The sequence below is a fragment of the Hemitrygon akajei genome, chromosome 13, assembly GCF_048418815.1.
Source record: "Hemitrygon akajei chromosome 13, sHemAka1.3, whole genome shotgun sequence".
Classification (NCBI taxonomy): domain Eukaryota; kingdom Metazoa; phylum Chordata; class Chondrichthyes; order Myliobatiformes; family Dasyatidae; genus Hemitrygon; species Hemitrygon akajei.
The window spans coordinates 103,920,530-103,938,660 of record NC_133136.1 but is presented as its reverse complement, the minus strand read 5'-3'; the positions used below and the strand labels follow the sequence as shown (position 1 = coordinate 103,938,660).

Sequence of the window (18,131 nt, the reverse complement as noted above, 5' to 3'; positions counted from 1 at the left end):
GTATCTCCTACTTGATGGTAACAGTGAGAAAAGGACATGCCCTGTCACTGGAGGTCCTTAATAATGGACACTGCCTTTCTCAGACACCGCTCCCTGAAGATGTCCTGGGTATTTTGTAGGCTAGTACCCAAGATGGAGCTGATTAGATTTATAACCTTCTGCAGCTTCTTTCAGTCCTGTGCAGTAGCCCCTCCATACCAGACAGTGATGCAGCCTGTCAGAATGCTCTCCACAGTACAACTTTAGAAGTTTTTGAATGTATTTGTTGACATGCCAAATCTCTTCAAACTCCTAATAAAGTATAGCCTCTGTCTTGCTTTCTTTATAACTACATTGATATGTTGGGACCAGGTTAGATCCTCAGAGATCTTGACACCCAGGAACTTGAAGCTGCTCACTGTCTCCACTTCTGATTCCTCTGAAGATTGGTATGTGTTCCTTCGTCTTACCCTCCCTGAAGTCCACAATCAACTCTTTTGTCTTACTGATATTGAGTGCCAGGTTGTTGCTGTGGTACCATTCCACAAGTTGGCATGTCTCACTCCCATATGCCATCTCGTCACCACCTGAGATTCTACCAACGATGGTTGTATCGTCAGTAAATTTATAGATGGTATTTGAGCTATTCCTAGCCACACAGTCCTGTGTATATAGAGAGTAGAGCAGTGGGCTAAGCACACACCCCTGAGGTGCACCAGTGTTGATCGTCAGCGAGGAGGAGATGTTATCACCAATCCGCACAGATTGTGGTCTTCCGGTAAGGAAGTCAAGGATCCAAGTGCAGAGGGAGGTACAGAGGCCCAGGTTCTGCAACTTCTCAATCAGGATTGTCAGAATGGTGGTATTAAATGCCAAATATCAACAAAGGTTAATGATGTCCGAAACAACAACCTTCCCACCCCAAAGCAATGGTTGCATTGGTCAAGTTACAATAGGGGATATTCTGCTGAAACTCACCCTCATCCTTGCTGAGCTGGAGTCTTTTTCCCTTTAGGTAGACACCATCAAACCAGCCTTACCAATATACAACCTTGGGCACAGTGAAAGGATGGAGAAGAGGGGACTACTGCCAAGAGAACATTTTCAAAATAGCCCACCCATCCTCAGTGGGCATTGAACCCAAATGCCCAATTTGAGTCTGATATAATGATACAATTTCTTAGATTTAGATAAAAATAAGATGTAATTGTATAGTTTGCTAAAGTAGTTAAATAAGTGAGCAAGCTATCTGCAACATTTAGTTGTCAAAGAGCTGTAAAGCATTATTACCTAATCTGATTTAAATGTATAATGTAACAGGTAACAACATAGCTGAAGGCCATAGTGATTGCATTAAATGACAAGTCTAAACTCCAAACTGTAATGCATTCACTTCAGTTTAGATACAATTTCTTTCCTCTACGGTTTACACAATATATTTTATATTGCACTATGATTGCCCACTGTTATTACTACACCTCCACAGTCAATATTGGGGGTGGGTTGGTACATACAGTATGTGTAAGTTCCAACCTGAAGTTCTGGATTTACTAGAGTAAACAAATAGAAGAGTAATCAATGGTAAAGACAGCAGAGCCAAAAAATTCATAATACAACACTGAATATTTAATAAAGATAGTAATTTTCAGAGTTAAGTCACCAAATATAATAAGATAAAATATACACTTAGCCCCAAAATAAAATTACTTACATCACTGTACAACTCACTGATGAACTTATCCTTTCACCACTCAAGAGTAAATTCAGCCATGAAAGTTTTCATTAAAGTTAAACAAAATTAAATTCAAATAAAGAGTCAAACTCATTACTAATTTCTCCATAAACATTTGGCAATTAATTAAATATATGGATTTCAAATATTCATTTATCACAGACCTTTCGCAGGATTTTCAACATTGTAATCTGCTGTTGTTTTAATTTTCTCTAATTTCTTTAAAAGAAACAATTTAGTTCAAGACTATTTCAAGTCACATTACTCTTAAGCCAAATGTAGCAATTATTTCCAAGGGCCATTTGATTTAGCAACTACTGTATTTAATTTCTTTGCAACACTTTCCTACATTTCTAAGGAAGTGTTTGACACATTCTTCATGCTATAATCTGCATTTGTTTCTACTCTGCATAATATAAGCAAGCCATACTCGAAATGACAAGGACACACCTAGCAAACAACGGATGCTACTGCACATAGTTTTAATCATTCTGAAAAAGCAACAGAGCCTGAAATTCAAACTGGCATCAATCACTCTGCATAACAATGCTCCCAGTTGAATATTCACTTTTTACATTGATATTCAATTACATTTTTAAAAAATGCTTATAAAGGTACAACTGTTTCTTTACTCGGATAATTGAATCACACAACTCCAGATGAAGAATCTTCTGTGAATGTCTGCTTTTCACAGGATTCAACAAGAAGTTGAGTACTTGCTTCAAACATCCACATCATACCACCACATTTTTTGATAATTAATTATTTTCAGAATTAAGACAAATGGGAAAACTAATGAAATAAAGAAAATCAGATCTCTGAAGGAAGTGACTTAGTGGATTATCTTACCTCGACAAATTCCTGAAGAATAGTCTATGTAGTACTGTTGGGCACAGTTCCTATATTGACATTCGCCAAAGAGTAAAACTTTAGTTGGGTCTTTACAGATCAAACAGGCTGAATCTGACTCACAAGTCAAACATTGACTACTGCAGGCTAAAAGGTAAAAAGGAGGAAATCCAGTGAGATGTTTCACCCTAAAAAAAACAAACTATATTACCATAGACTCCATCTCATATAAAAATGAATCAGGTTACAAAAGGCTTGGACTAAATGTCTACATATTGTTTAATTATTAACTTCCTTTTGCTATACTGTTGGCTACAAATGTTAAAACAAATGAAACAACAACTGGAGAACTAGCAATCAATTTAACGAATGAATTAAGAGTATGATCCCATGAACACTATCTCATTATTTGTCTTTTCCAGTTTATTTCTGTAACTTATAGTAATTTATATGCCATTCACTGCATTGCTGCTGCAAAACTACAAATCTAACTGAATACGTCAGGGATAATAAACCAGATTCTGATTCTGAAATGATCACAAGAATTTCAAACCATCTCCAAAAGTGACAAGAATCTATTACATCAACAAGCCTGAGATCAAAACAGCCTGATAATGTATTAACTAGACTAGAAATAAAACAAAGTGCTTAAGAACTCTTCAATACTAGAATTATTTGAGGACACTTTGGTGGCAATGCAAATAGAGCAAATAATAGTTGTCAGAAATCCATACGGTTACATAACTAATTCCACATCTGCCAGCACAGCATGAGATCCTTTTTTGTTCATTGAATCATTTACAGTATCAAGTACATCAGCAATGCCTTACAAAGTTAATGAGGCAACATTCTCAACAATTTTATCATGGGAAAAACACTTCAGTTTGTGAATACAATCACTAAAAAGACAATTTGACACTGGAGAATTTCAAACAACTTAATGGTATCTCAAGGCCAACAGAAAATTCTTGTCCATAAATTGTTTCTATATTTATGTTATTAACTGCTGGGGGAATCTTCACTGCAGTCTATTAATGAGACTGCAAACTGGCAGCATCTTACGCAAATCAACGGAGAGTTTCCCCGGTACATGTCGACATTTTCAATGAATACACAGGATAGTGCATTCTTAAGAAGAGAAAAATGTTCCCACTATCCCAACTGTTCAGTGCTATCTAGTCACATCTCCTCAAACTATGCGTGTATTGATCAGGTGAATCCATCACGTGGATTGGCTCGTGAAGTCCCTTAGGTCCCTTCTCTTCCCCATTTTGATGTTTGGTCTGATCAACTGAACCTCTTAACCATGTTTGCATACTTTTATGCACTGAGTTGCTTCCACGTGATTGGTTGATTAGTTATTTGCATTAATGAGCAAGTGTATCTAATAAAGTACCCACTGAGCTGAAACTTCTTGTAACATACATGGAATAGTTTTTCCTTCCCATTACACAAGGAAAATCTGCTTTATCTGTAACACACTCCAACTTTATGCCACACATATGGTTATTTCTACCTACATTTACAATACATATTCTTAAACCGAGGGTCCTCTGTTATTGCTTCTAAAGGCACGTGCTCCTCATTTTTTCTTTACCATTCACAGTTACAACATATTCACATTTTGCAAGTACTGACAATGCCAGCTCACTGGAGGTGTAAGGTTAGAAGTTCCACCACCCCCCTCGGTACAAGTCCCAACAAGCAAGCAGCAGGTGAAGGCAAGGTTTCAGATAGCATGTGGTCACAGAGATACGTACGCCGGCAAATCCGGTCACTATCACTGTAATACGTTTGGGGGCAGGCACTCATACACACGCCATTCTGGGCAAGAACCAGGTCTGCTCCACAGTCAGTACAACCAGAGGCTCCTCCACTACTGCAGGCCTTACATGACGGGTGGCATCCTGAAATTGTCATAGGAAAGACATGAATGATTGACCTCCCCAATTTCAATAAACATTGAACCTACAAATATTTACTATTAAGCACTTATTTATAATTATTATTACTTACTTCTGCAAGTACCGCTGCTCATGAAGTACCCCTTAGGGCAATGGGAAACGCAGTGGTCTCCAAGCAACAGCTTGCGGTTGTCCTCACAGGTCAGGCAGACACTGCCTGCACCTTGAAGGTTAGACACACACCGATGACACTCCGCTTGGCAAGCTGAAACAAATTAAAAACACTATTGGTCCTGGTAACCCTGAATAGTAAGGATTCCAGTTTCAAAGTACATTTATTATCGAAGTATGTATGCAGTATACAGCCCTGAAATTCGTCGTCCCCACAGTCACAAAACAAAGAAGAATCTTGGAACCAAACCGTTCAAAGAAAATCTTCAAACATCAAACCCCCCCTCCTTCATGCAACAAAATTGCACAAACAAAAAAAAGAGCGAAAACACAGAATATCAAACACAAAATCAAAAGGCATATTTTGGTTCCGTTCTACTCAGTGTTCATTATCTTCATGCCTCCGATTCAAAATTACCCAAAAGTAGGAACAAAAGAAGTGACCATAACCAAAACATCATAAACCTGAATCATAGAGTCCAAATCTACCATCCGCCGATTAAACCTTGCCAAGAGATCAGTCAAATACAAGGATCTTCCCTCGGGAGCAGTAAGTGAGAGACTGCCACAGGCAGACACCTTCTCCTGCAGCAGCAAGTGAGAGGTATAGCGAGAGGTGATAGCTATACCGCTGTCAATCCTTAGTTCTTAAGGATTGTGGTTAGTGCTAGGAATCAGGAATGTGGCCAGACCATCAGCAGTGGTTGGAAAATTGGGAATATGGGTCAGGTGTGCCGCTAAGTCAGGAATGTATGGTAGGAGGCAGGGTCTGGCCAACCCTGCTGTAGAGCCTACTCATAGACACTTTGCAATTGGATCAAAACATTGTGCTGTTAAGTCTCTGTGGTAACAGGTATGTGATAGCTAACCTACTTTAATAACATCCCACACACACGCAACTTCCACTTCAGAACAAGAAATGTCAGGATCTGTATGGACAGTGCCAGCAGTTACAGGCCTGAACACCACTCTACTATCACAGCCAATGACCTCGGGCATTGTCATCGCTGCACTGAGACAGACACAATGGGCAGGAGATGGCCAGTTTATAAACAAGGGGTATATGCTCTTCAAGAGAAACAATCTTGGAAAGGAAGTTTAACTTCACAGAATGAAGGTCAACTTACTATCAAGAATGAGCTAGCCCAGCAACAATTTCTGTTGAATTGGTAACTTCTTGACCATGCTACGATCAGCCATATATTCACTCCAATCCTGAAAGCTTCAGTTGATTCCAGGGTGGACTTCTCTTTCCACACTGGAAAAAGAGACAAACTGATCCACCTGGGCAACTGGAATACCATGGTGAAAGTGGTGAAGCATGATTTGGCGAAGAAAGAGTAGAGAATGCTAAATCCAATCTATTAAGAAGCATGTGTCGGAGTAGAAACAACATTAAAGTTTCAGGACCAGGACACAAGATCTCAGACCCAAACAGTTAAGACTGTTTCTATTTCCATGGATGCAGAGTTTTCTAGACAACAGAGTCCTTTCCTTGAGGCGCAGACTTGTCATACCAAACAGCCTATTTCAAAAGAGAAACAAAAACAAGACACAGTGGCAACACCCTTGTCCAATCCCTAGCATCTGTTAAAGGGAGCCAAAGACGTCTGCATCATCTGAACCATGACAGGTACAGATGACCACTGAACTGAACATCATCTGATCTGCACTAATATCTCCATCAACACAGTCTCAGGACACCAACACCAACGGAAATGTGGCTGTAAGAAGATCAATATCACAGCTTGTAAATACCCTGCAAAGATAGCTCTACTCTGACAGCACCTCACAGGCAGCCTGCTAACTTTGAGCCTGCAGGAGCCAGAAGATATGCACAGCTCTAAGTCTGTCATGAAGTACCCCTCTCACTGGCCCTCGGGAAATAACAACTGGTTCTCTGAAAGAATAACTGGGATTGGTTTGATGACAATTACAAGTAGATCCAAGAGCTAAATAACCTTAAATATAAGGTAGTATATACCTTATACTATAAGGTATATACAGTCGGCCCTCCTTATCCGCAGGGGATTGGTTCTGGGACCCCCCGTGGATACCAAAATTCATGTCCGCTCAAGTCCCTTATTTAACATTTATCTGTGTGGTGGTCTTTAGGACCCAGCGGAACCCCGGACTTTATTTAACACGTCTCCGTGCGGTGGACATTAGGACCTAGCAGCACAGCTCTGAATCCGCAGTGTTTCTGTTCACGAAAATATTCACGTTCGCGATTGAAAATAAGGTGGAAGTAATAAAGCGAACGGAAAGAGGTGAGCCATTGGTCATTGGATAAGCGTTAGGTCAACGATTGGAACAATTTTAATGGAGCATGTGAAAGGCCCTGCCCTGATGAAAGCTACAATTATTAATAAGCAACGCAGTGGTTTAATTATTGAAATACATATGTTTCTTTTTTATATGCATAGAAAGGTAAAATATGTACTATATACTAAGAAAAATGTTTGACTAACTGACGCTAAATAAAACCGGATGTACCTGTTCCGACTTCAAATCTGATTTAAAGACAGACTCAGGAATGGAACTCATTCATAACCCAGGGACTGCCTGTACTTTTAAGTCATTTCTAGATTACTTATAATACCTAATACAATGTAAATGCTATGTAAATAGTTGTTATACTGTATTGTTTAGGAATAATGACAAGAAAAAATAGTCCGTACATGCTCAAACAACGAGTGCTGGAGAGAGAACTTCCGGGTTTTCCCGATCCGTGGTTGGTTGAATCCGTGCATATGGAATCCACGGATAAGGAGGGCCGACAGTAATATATATATATATACACACACACACACACACCATATATATATATATACATATATATATATATATATATATATATATACACACATACATATACATATACACACATATATATACCTATATATAAGAACTTCTGTCTTTAATCAGGAGAAGAAACACTTTTAGCTGAAGGCAGAGATCCAGTTGGAAATCCTGACCTAAACAACATGGTGAACAGGCTTTAGCTGTTTGCTTTGAGTGTTCTTTTTTCTCTAGCCCCAACAGTCAAGGCCTCACCTCAAAGAGATTCAACACGGACTGAGCTCATCAAGGACACAGCTTGAAGAAAAATTTTGATGCTATTCTCTACTGTGACTCTGTCCTTATAAATGGCTGAACTCTATCCCACAATAAACTATTTCCATTCATATAACATATAACAATCACAGCACGGAAACAGGCCATCTCAGCCCTCCTAGTCCGTGCCGAACTCTTAATCTCACCTAGTCCCACCTACCCCGCACTCAGCCCATAACCCTCCACTCCTTTCCTGTCCATATACCTATCCAATTTTACCTTAAATGACACAATTGAACTGGCCTCTACTACTTCTACAAGAAGCTCATTCCACACAGCTATCACTCTCTGAGTAAAGAAATACCCCCTCGTGTTTCCCTTAAACTTCCTGACCTACAGGTCAAAAAGGCCATTTCTCAGCTGAAAAATAAGCATGTCTTGGAAACAGACAGCATCACACTGAAACCTTAAAACGTAATGCTTCAGCCACAGATCCACATCTAGGTGAAGGAGGATGTATGACACACTTCACGATGTGTAATAAGATAATGGATGCTTTTCAATTTGTAATGTACATTTAAAGTGTTCACTTACCAACACAGTATCCAACTTGGTTCAGGTACTGGCCCTCAGTGCAGCCAGTTCTGCAATATCCATTCAGCTGGGTAGCGTGAGGGTGGCATGTCACACAGTCAGCATCTGAGGGACCATCACATTCTTTGCAAGAAGGATGACAAGCTAGAAAGGAAAATAAACACTAAAAATGAGCATCTTTGAATGCTATTACATTAAAAGAGCCGGGTAAATATAACTTGATTTTGAACACATAAAATAGCAGGAATTTTATTTCCATACTATTAAAGCAGGGACATTGTTGATACACAACCAGCCACGGAATAAATGCACAACATGGTGCATTTTCAGAGATTGTTTTTCTATGCTACTCGTAGTTACTCTAATGGGGACATTACTGGATCATTCTTGTTATCTAACACATTACTTCAGGCAATGATGTAAACATGTGGCAATTTTTCAAGTCATCCAGGCAAAGAATTCTGCAACAACCAAAAAGAATAGCCAGCTTCAGCCTTGTTCACCACGCTCAATTCCAACATGTTTCATCTACTACTTGTCATGAGCAAGAACACTAATTGATTTTGCCCTCCCTTTCCAAATGAGACCAGCAACAAAGCACTCATTATCAGGTCATCAACTTACAGCTTAACTTTTAACCCAAGACATCAGCGGATCTTGGGGTCGAGAGGGTGACCAGCTTTAAATTCCTCGGCATAAACATCATCGAGGATCTCATGTGGTTTGTACATCCCAGCTGTGTGGTGAAAAAGGCACAACAGCGCCTCTTTCACCTCAGACGGTTGAAGAAGTTTTGTATGGCCCCCCAAATTCTAAGAACTTTTTACAGGGGCACAATTGAGAGCATCCTGACTGGCTACATCACTGCGTGGTATGGGAACGGTACCTCCCTCAATCGCAGGACTCTTGCAGAGAGTGGTGTGGACAACCCAGTGCATCTGTAGATGTGAATTTCTCACTATTCAGGACATTTACAAAGACAGGTGTGTAAAAAGGGCCCAAAGGATCATTGGAGGCCTGAGTCACCCCAACCACAAACTGTTCCAGCTGCTACCATCTGGGAAATGGTACTGCAGCATAAAAGCCAGGACCAACAGAATCCAGGACAGCTTCTTCCACCAGGCCATCAGACTGATTAATTCATGCTGATGGAACTGTATTTCTATGTCATATTGACTACCCTGTTGTACATAATATTTATTATAAATTACTATAATTGCACATGTAAACAGAGACGTAATGTAAAGATTTTCACTCCTCTTGTATATGAAAGATGTAAGTAATAAAGTCAATTCAATTCAATGTTCACCTCTCCACAGATTCGGCCTAACTAAATGGGTATTTTCAGCACTTTATCTTTCTATTTTGGATTATGAAGGGCAAAATGTTAACTCATCTGAATCACTGTAACAATGCATGATGCCTTCAAACACTGTTGGAATTTCGGAAGAACGGTAGTGGACTATTCTGTCCAAACTTCCTTCTTCTACCATTCAGTCAAATCATGATTACTCTGCCCCCAACTTGCTTTACCCACCTTTGGTTCATAGCTCTTTACTACTGAGATCAACAAAACTCAGCTTTGACCCAGCTTTTAGTGGAAGAGGGCATCAGATTTCTGGGGTCTGGAGCTGTGCCTCTCCATTTGCTTAAATACACAGCTCTACTTTTATGATTCTATCCTCGCACTCTCAATTCCCACCCAGGGAAAACTGTTCTTCAGCGTCTGCCATATTGAATCCTATTTTGCACACAAGTCAGATCACACCTCTTCCACCAATGCACCCAGGGAAATCAGGACTGATATTTCCCATATTCTGAAAAGTATGTGACTATTGGACTGCACTTTATATTGGTTTCCTTCAGTTTTTCAGTGTTTTCCTTCTTGTGGCCAATTAGCAAGTGGGAGATATGTTATTTTTTTGTGTTGGGGGGGTTTGGGTTTAGATTCTATAGTAGTTGTACTTTTCTGTGAGTGAGGGGGGTCAGGGATTGTTATTGTCCCTGTTTTTTCTGTGAGTGAGGGGGTCAGGGATTGTTATTGTCAATGTTTCTTTTCTGCAGGTGAGGGGATCGGAGATTGTTATAGTCACTGCTTTTTCTGTGAGTGAGGGGGTTGGGCAATGTTATTGTCCCTGTTTTTTTCTGCAGGGGAGGAGTGGGGTATTTGATGCTATTATTGCAGTTTTTGCCTGCAGGGGAGGTGTGGGGGCTTTGGCACTATTATCGCTTTTTTTTCCTGTGTGGAAGGGGGTGGGGGATTTTGGGGTCTGCGAGTTTTGCTTTTCTTTTTCATGCTGGGGGGGCGGGTTGAGTTGATGTCTTTTCTTTCATCAGCTCCCATGGTGTTTCTATATTTCTTGGCTATCTGGAGAAGACAAATATCCGAGTTGTCTTGTACTTGCATACGTTGTCAATAAAATGAACCTTTGAACCTTTATCCAAGCTGGCTATATAAAGCAACCCATCACTACCTGGCTAAACTGTGCTGTGTATCCCGTAGGCCAATGTATCTTCCCAAAGTTTCAACTTCCAGAACTGAACGCTGAAATAATACCTGCCAGATGGCTCCATTGTGATGTTATACCAGCAACAGACATCTAAATACACAGTTCCTCCTTTGAATTACTCTCACTGCAATCTGTAATTGCCCTTTAAGCAATGTACTTTTTAATAAACTACAGATTTCATGATCTTCTGAAGGAGTTGCTGGACTGAACTCACAAGCATGAGAGTATGGCACTTCTAAGCAGCTGAAGGTTCATTGCCTTGGCTAGAAGTGGGGGGGGGGGGGGGAAGGGGGCTCTCTAGCCAGGATGAAACACAGGGGGTGAGGCACTGTCTACTCAGCATCTTGTTGGCAAATGTGCAATCGCTGGAGAACAAAGGGCAAGGATATTGTATCATAGGGAAATGAGGGATTGTTGTGGTTCGGTTTTACAGACACGTGGTTTACTCAGAGTACACTGCAATCAGATCTGAAGGCTCCTCGATACGCAGGAGGGACCAAGCTACTGATTCGGTTAAGGCAAAACACAGAGGTGCATGTTTCATGATAAACTCTCGGCAGTGCTCCGATGTGGCGATTTTGTTGTTCTTGAGTTTCCCCGAAATCGGACACCTCAATGATCAAATGCCAACCATTCTTTTCACCAAGAGAATTCTCCTCCATGATCGTGACGGCAGTTTATATACCACAATGACCAACTATAATCAAGCGTTTGAGATACTGCAAGATGCCTTCACCAAGCAACAAACGGCCCACCCTGACATATTTCATATCAGAGTCAGGGATTTCAATCAGGCTTGTCTGAAGAAATCCCTGCCTAATTACGATCAGCATAAAACCTGCAGCACCAGAGGTCCTAACAGAGATGACCACTGTTATACTAAGATAAGGAATGCCTACCGTTCTAAGCCCAGACCACTGTTCATGAAATCTGATCACTTGGATCACCTACAAACAGGACGAGGCTAAAGAGCAAAGCTCCAGATATTAGGACAACAAAGAGGTAGTCGCAGGAGGCAGAGCAGCAATTATAAAGTTGCTTTGAGTCAGTGGACTGTGCTGTGTTCAAGGAATCATCTGTGGATCTGAATGAATACACCACTGTTGCCATGGACTTTATAAAAACAATGTGTCCTCACAAAATCATTCGGAGTCTTCCCAAACCAGCTGCCCTGGATGAACCATGAGATCCGTAATCTTCTGAGGGCCAGATCAGAGGCATTCAAGTCTGGCGACCTAGAGAGTTACAAGTACGATCTCTGGAGAGCTATCTCACAGACAATTTCCAAATGAAACTTGAATCAGTGAACGATGCTTGACAGCTGTGGCAGGGCTTACATGTTATCATGGCTTACACTAAACTGAACTGTGTGTGTAAAATCAGGCAACATAAGTAACAACAGGACTTCACTTCCAGATGACCTCAATGCCTCTGTGCTCGCTTTGACTGTCAAAATCTAGAGGAACATACATGAATTTCCACAGCCTCCTACTGCCCTCTGATTTCAATTGCTGAGGACAATGTGAGGAGATGAGGATGAACCTACGAAAAGCATCAGGACCAGATGGGTTAACCAGACATCCCACCCTGCAAAAACTCATTTCAGGGAGGTAGCATTACCACCCCGCCCCCTGCAACCCCATATCCCCCCCCCCGGTCAACCTCCAAGGGTGTATGTATACAGGACATTTGATTATGAAAGAACACAACAATTTATTTGATCACATATTGAAACTATTTACACACACACACGTTTTTTTTGGCATTCTCAATGCTAATAGCTAAATGCTCATGCAAAAAGCTTTTCTATTTCTTTTGCAAACTTTCCTTGTACTGTGATGTGGCTTGCTTGGCAGATTTGAGCATTTTGCCAGAAGTCTCAACCTCATAGCAGTCTGCGGCAATGAATTTGTTAATTTTGCAAGACATCAGATTCACAAGTGTTTTGTGAGACAGCTGACTTCTGAATTCTGTCTTAATGTGACTCGCCATGCTGAATGCCCTTTCTACATCACAGTTAGAATTTAGCAGCACCAAAAGCAGCTTCATCAACTGGCAGACCTCGTTGAATCTCAACTGCCCTGTGCTCACAGATTTTACTTTGGACAGCTTCCCCCAGAGCTCATCAACTGGCAAACTTTTGTAGTTTGGCACCAGTCCTTCAAGGTCAGTTAAAATGTAATCAAGGACTTCCAAGTGGAGCTGTTCTCTTGCATCTGCTTTGATCACATTCGGAAATCTCTCTGCCAAAGTCAAAATCTGCTCTGGATTCACCTCATCTTGGCTCTCTGTATTGACCACTGACAGATTCTTCAAGATTTGGTCTCTCATTGGGAACTTCTCCAAGATTTTCTGAAAGCTCCTGACATAGAATGTTCTGGCATCTTTGAAGAACCGCTTCGTCTTGTAAGGGGGGGCTTATATTATCATGGAGTCTTTTTTTATTCTATTACAACTTTAAGCAAGTCTACAGGGAGTCTGACCTCATAACATAGAACATCAATAGAGTAGCTCCTTAACAGCTAGCCAGCTAGTTTAGATAACGTTAGCTATGTTAATGAACAAATGACACCTGTTACACTCACCTCAACATGTCTTTTACAGTCATTTAACCCACCATGGGCAGTAGAAAAGTCACTGTTGCAAACAGTGCAGCGAGCAACACTGTCATTATTTTTGACCCCTATTAGGCAGGGGTACACTTTAGTGTAGTCTAGGGTGAAGTACATTTTATATTTTATTTTTTGGAACACTCCGCCATGGCACTGCAGGACACTAAACTGAACTGATGGACAATGAAAGAGAGAGAGAGAGAGAAAGAAAGAGGGGGGGGGGGGTCGATTGTAAATCCCACCCACAGAGAAAACTGATAGCTCTACTTAACACAAAGAAAGACCAATCAGGATTCATTCATCCATATTCTCTCTCTCTCTCTCACACACACACACACACACACACACACACACACACACACACACACACACACACACACACACACACACACACACACACACACACACACACACACACACACACACACACACACACACACACACACACACACACACACACACACACACACAAAAATCGATTTCCAGATTATTGTATATGATTTGTGGGCATCAGGGAGCTGCCATCAATATGTGGGAGACTCCAGGAACTTCTGGGAGAGGTGGGATGTCTGGGTTACCTGTACTGATCAATAGGCTGGAATGTACACTGAGATCTTATCCTCTCACTTCAGCTGTCTGAGGTGCCCACTTGTTTCAAGAAGGCTTCAATTATACCGGTGCCTAAGAACGTGGTAACCTGCCTCGACGACTATCGTCCAGTAGCACTTACATCCAATGAAGTGTTTTGAGAGGTTAGAGATGAAACATATTAACTCCTGCCAGAGAAGTAGCTTGGATCTACTCCAAGTTGCCGACTGGCACAACAGGTCCACAGTAGATGCCATTTCATTGGCTCATCACTCAACTCTGGAACATCTGGACAGTTAAGATCCATACACCGGAATGCTCTTTATTGACTACAGCTCAGCATTCAATGCTATCATCCCCTCAAGACTGATCAATAAGCTTCAAGACTTTGGCCTCAATACCTTTTTGTGCAATTGGATCCTCAATTTGCTCACTTGCAGATCACAGTCAGTTCAGATTGGCAACAACATCTCCTCCACCATCCCCATCAGCACAGGTGCACCACAAGGCTGTGTGCTACGCCCCCTGCTCTACTCACTTTACACTTATGATTGTGTGGCTAAGCTCTGCTCCAATGCCCTATTCAGGTTTGCTGACATCACTGTTGTAGGTCGGATCAAAGGTGGTGATGAATCAGCATATAAGAAAGAGATTGACCCAGTGGTGCCATAACAACCTCTTACTCAACGTCAGAAAGACCAAGGAGATCACTGTTAACTTCAGGAGGAGAAAACCAAATGTCCATGAACCAGTCCTCTTCAGAGGTGGAGAAAATTGGCAACTTTAAATTCCTTAGTGGCATTAATTCCTCAGAAGACTCTACTTCATTAGGAGTCTGCAAAGATTCAGCATGACATCTACAACATTGACAATCTTCTACAGATATGGTGGAGAGTATATTGACTAGTTGCATTGCAGACTGATATGGAAACACCAATGCCCTTGAATGGTAAATCCTTGGTGTTAATATTGATAGCAAGTTGATGTGGGATAAACAATTTTCCACTATTTCAAACAAGGCTGGACAAAGGCTTGGAGCTCTGTGGAAAGCAGCACCCAAACTAGACAAAGAGGGCAGAGCCATGGTTTACAAAGCCCAGGTACGAAGTATCATGGAGTATGCCAGCTTATCATGGATGAATGCCTCACAGAGTGTCCTCAACCAGCTTGACTCCATTCAAAGAAAGGCTCTCAGGATTATAGGTGTAAATGAAGCCACAGCTTGTGAGAAGCTAACCATCAGTAGCTTACACCACAGATGACAGGTTGTTGCAGCTACTGTGCTATACAAAATGCACACCAGTCACAGCCCTGCAGACCTTCGTGCCATGCTGCCTTCATCTTATGAGAGATGGCGCACCACACGATCAAGTTTATCTACGCCTGCTCATGCTGTTTCTATGCCTGATGCGAGAACCTACACACTGGATAGAAGCTTCCTTCACTGTGCTATCAGAATTTGGAACAGTCTTCCAGATGCTGTGGTTGGAAACATCTGCGACGATGGGGTCCAAGCCTTCAAGAGTCGAGTGCACAAACACCTATCATCTCTGGGAGGGAAGTCACATGCTTCTTCATAAGCTGTCATGAAGGGGACCAGGATGGCAATGCTTGGTTGTTGGCAGGTAGGGTTAATACCTGACTTTCAAGAGCACTTGTGAGTTATGTTCCGGCTGGACTTAGTCCCTAAACAGTGCGGAAAGAACAGGTGCTGTTTTCTTCCAGTAGGGATTACCTTTTAGTTCCAAGTGCTCCTGCCACGTTTTATCATCCTGTAACCTTATCCTTCAATCTCTCTGAATTATGGAAGGCAGCATGTGTATAAATGTCTCTCTCCAGCAGATTTCATCATGATCATCGTGACTCCAGTATTTCTACTATTTTTTAATGTTTCTTAATTGTACATGTAATTTTTTTGTGTTCTATCGCCGAACAGTAGTGAACCATCTGATTGGCCTATCACAGAGTTCTCTTTGGGAACTAGTTGACTTGATCAGCATTTCTGATCTGGCTATTTTTCACGATTGCACTTGATAAAAAGAATCCTACAAAAAGTAGTGGGTACGATTCGGTCCATCACCATTGAGCACATCTATATGTAGCGTTGTCGCAGGAAAGCAGCACCCATCATCAGGGACCCCACCACCCAATTCAAGCTATGTTCTTGCTGTTGCCATTAGGAAGAAGGTACAGGAGCCTCAGGACTCACACACCAGGTTCAGGAAGTTAATTACTCCTCAACCATCAGCCTCTTGAACCAGAGGGGATACCTTCATTTGCCCTGTCTCTGAACTGTTCCCACAACCTACGGACTCACTTTCAAGGGCTCAATATTTATGTTCATGTTCTCGATAGTTACTCTTTATTTATTTATTATTATTATTATTTCCTTTTTTTTGTATTTGCACAGTTGGTTGTCTTTTGCACACTGGTTGTCCGCCCTGTTGGTGCAATCTTTCATTGATTCTATTATGGTTATTGGATTTATTGAGTATGCCAACAAGCAAACGAATTCCAAGGATGTTTTTGGTGACATATAGAGTATATACCTTGATAATAAATTTACTTTGAACTTTCAACAAAGATGCATAATGTAATGTTCAGTTCCCACGTCTGTATTCCAGCCCTGTCGGCCTGAAGTTCTGTTAGGAATTTTTAGTTAATCATTTAATTCTTTCCACTAACCTGAGCATTAGAACACTCTGTCATCACAGCACTCAAGAGATTGTCTCCTGTGGGAAAATATTTAATTTGGTGCAATCTAAAATTAATAACCACACATGAACTCAAAACTATAGTCTTACATTTATTTACAGCATACTCTCAACCATTCAGCATCGACGGGGATTGGGGACAGGTGATGGGTGAGCAATGGTGACACTTGTATGAGAATTACTCAAAAATACTGCAGACCACACACTAGTATTCTATGTATAAATGGCCAAACTATGTCAATTCCTGAGCCTTTTATGAAATAAAGTTCAAAGTAAATTTAGTATTGAAGTACATTCATGTCACATACTTAGCAAATCTATAGAATCGTGACTGTAACAGGAGTGATGAAAGATCAACCAGAGTGCAGAAGACAACAACTGTGCAAATGCAAATATCAATAAATAGTGAGAACATGAGCAAATGAGATAAAGAATCCTTAAAGTGAGATCGTTGGATGTGGGAACATCTCAATGGATGGGTGAGTGTAGATATCCCCCTTAGTTCAAGAGCCTGTTGGTTGAGGGGTAGTAACTGTTCTAGAACCCAGTGGTGCAAGTCCTGAGGCTCCTGTACCTTCTACCTGATGGCAGCAGCAAGAACAGACCATGGCCTGGGTGGTGGGAATCTCTGATGATGGATATTGCTTTCCTACGACAGCGTTTTATGCAGATGTGCTTAATGGTTGGGAGGACTTTACCTGTGATGTATGATATTTTACACTGACAATCCTATATTTTAAGGATAGACATTGTTAATGTAGAATACAGCAAAAACAATTCAATTGAATGATTGTGCTTACCAATTCATGAAGAAGCAAATTGTCAAGAGAGGATGTTGCTGTTCTCAGATTTAAAAGTAAAAATGCCTTTTCTTGTTTATTTTGTGTAACACTTGAACAGGAATTCACAGAGCCTATTTTCATAATGACAAACCAATATTATGTAGACTTGGCACAGTCTCACTTGGGACAAGTGACTACATAAACTAAAATCACTTGTGAAAAGGTCAGAGCAATTTATTCATTGTGTTCTCAATTCTCTAGTTGCATTGCATCACTGTGACATTTTGCATCAAATTCAAGTTTACAGTTTAAAAAATTAAATTGCTTAATATTTTTGCCTGTTGTGTGATGCATCAGTACTGAATAAATGAGAATTTACTGAAGTATGAATTCACCCCTTTTTATATTCCAGATTCTATAATTTCAACTTGCAATGCCTACTAACTTGGCATTCTTCATCCAAGTCATTTGTATTCATAGTGAAAGGCGAAGACTTTGAGGCAAATCCTCTGAGCAACACCAAATCAGAGAGCATTCCACTTTTCCTTATTCTCTAACCCACCTGCTGATGAATAAGGTACCTCCAACTCTGTATGCTTTCATTTTAGTGTATTATTTCTTGAGCTGAAACATAAAATG

General features: G+C 40.9%; 1 protein-coding gene across 3 annotated transcripts in view; it reads right to left on the bottom strand.

Annotated features, from left to right (window-relative positions):
- Positions 1-18,131, bottom strand: part of fras1 (Fraser extracellular matrix complex subunit 1) — a 518,421-nt gene that overhangs the window by 220,725 nt on the left and 279,565 nt on the right. For all 3 annotated transcript variants that reach the window (XM_073065197.1, XM_073065198.1, XM_073065199.1), the window contains exons 20-23: positions 8,287-8,430; positions 4,577-4,729; positions 4,321-4,467; positions 2,561-2,707 (exon numbers count right to left, since the gene is read on the bottom strand). In XM_073065197.1, coding sequence (XP_072921298.1) covers positions 2,561-2,707; positions 4,321-4,467; positions 4,577-4,729; positions 8,287-8,430 — 591 coding nt within the window. The remainder of the gene's footprint in view (positions 1-2,560; positions 2,708-4,320; positions 4,468-4,576; positions 4,730-8,286; positions 8,431-18,131) is intronic.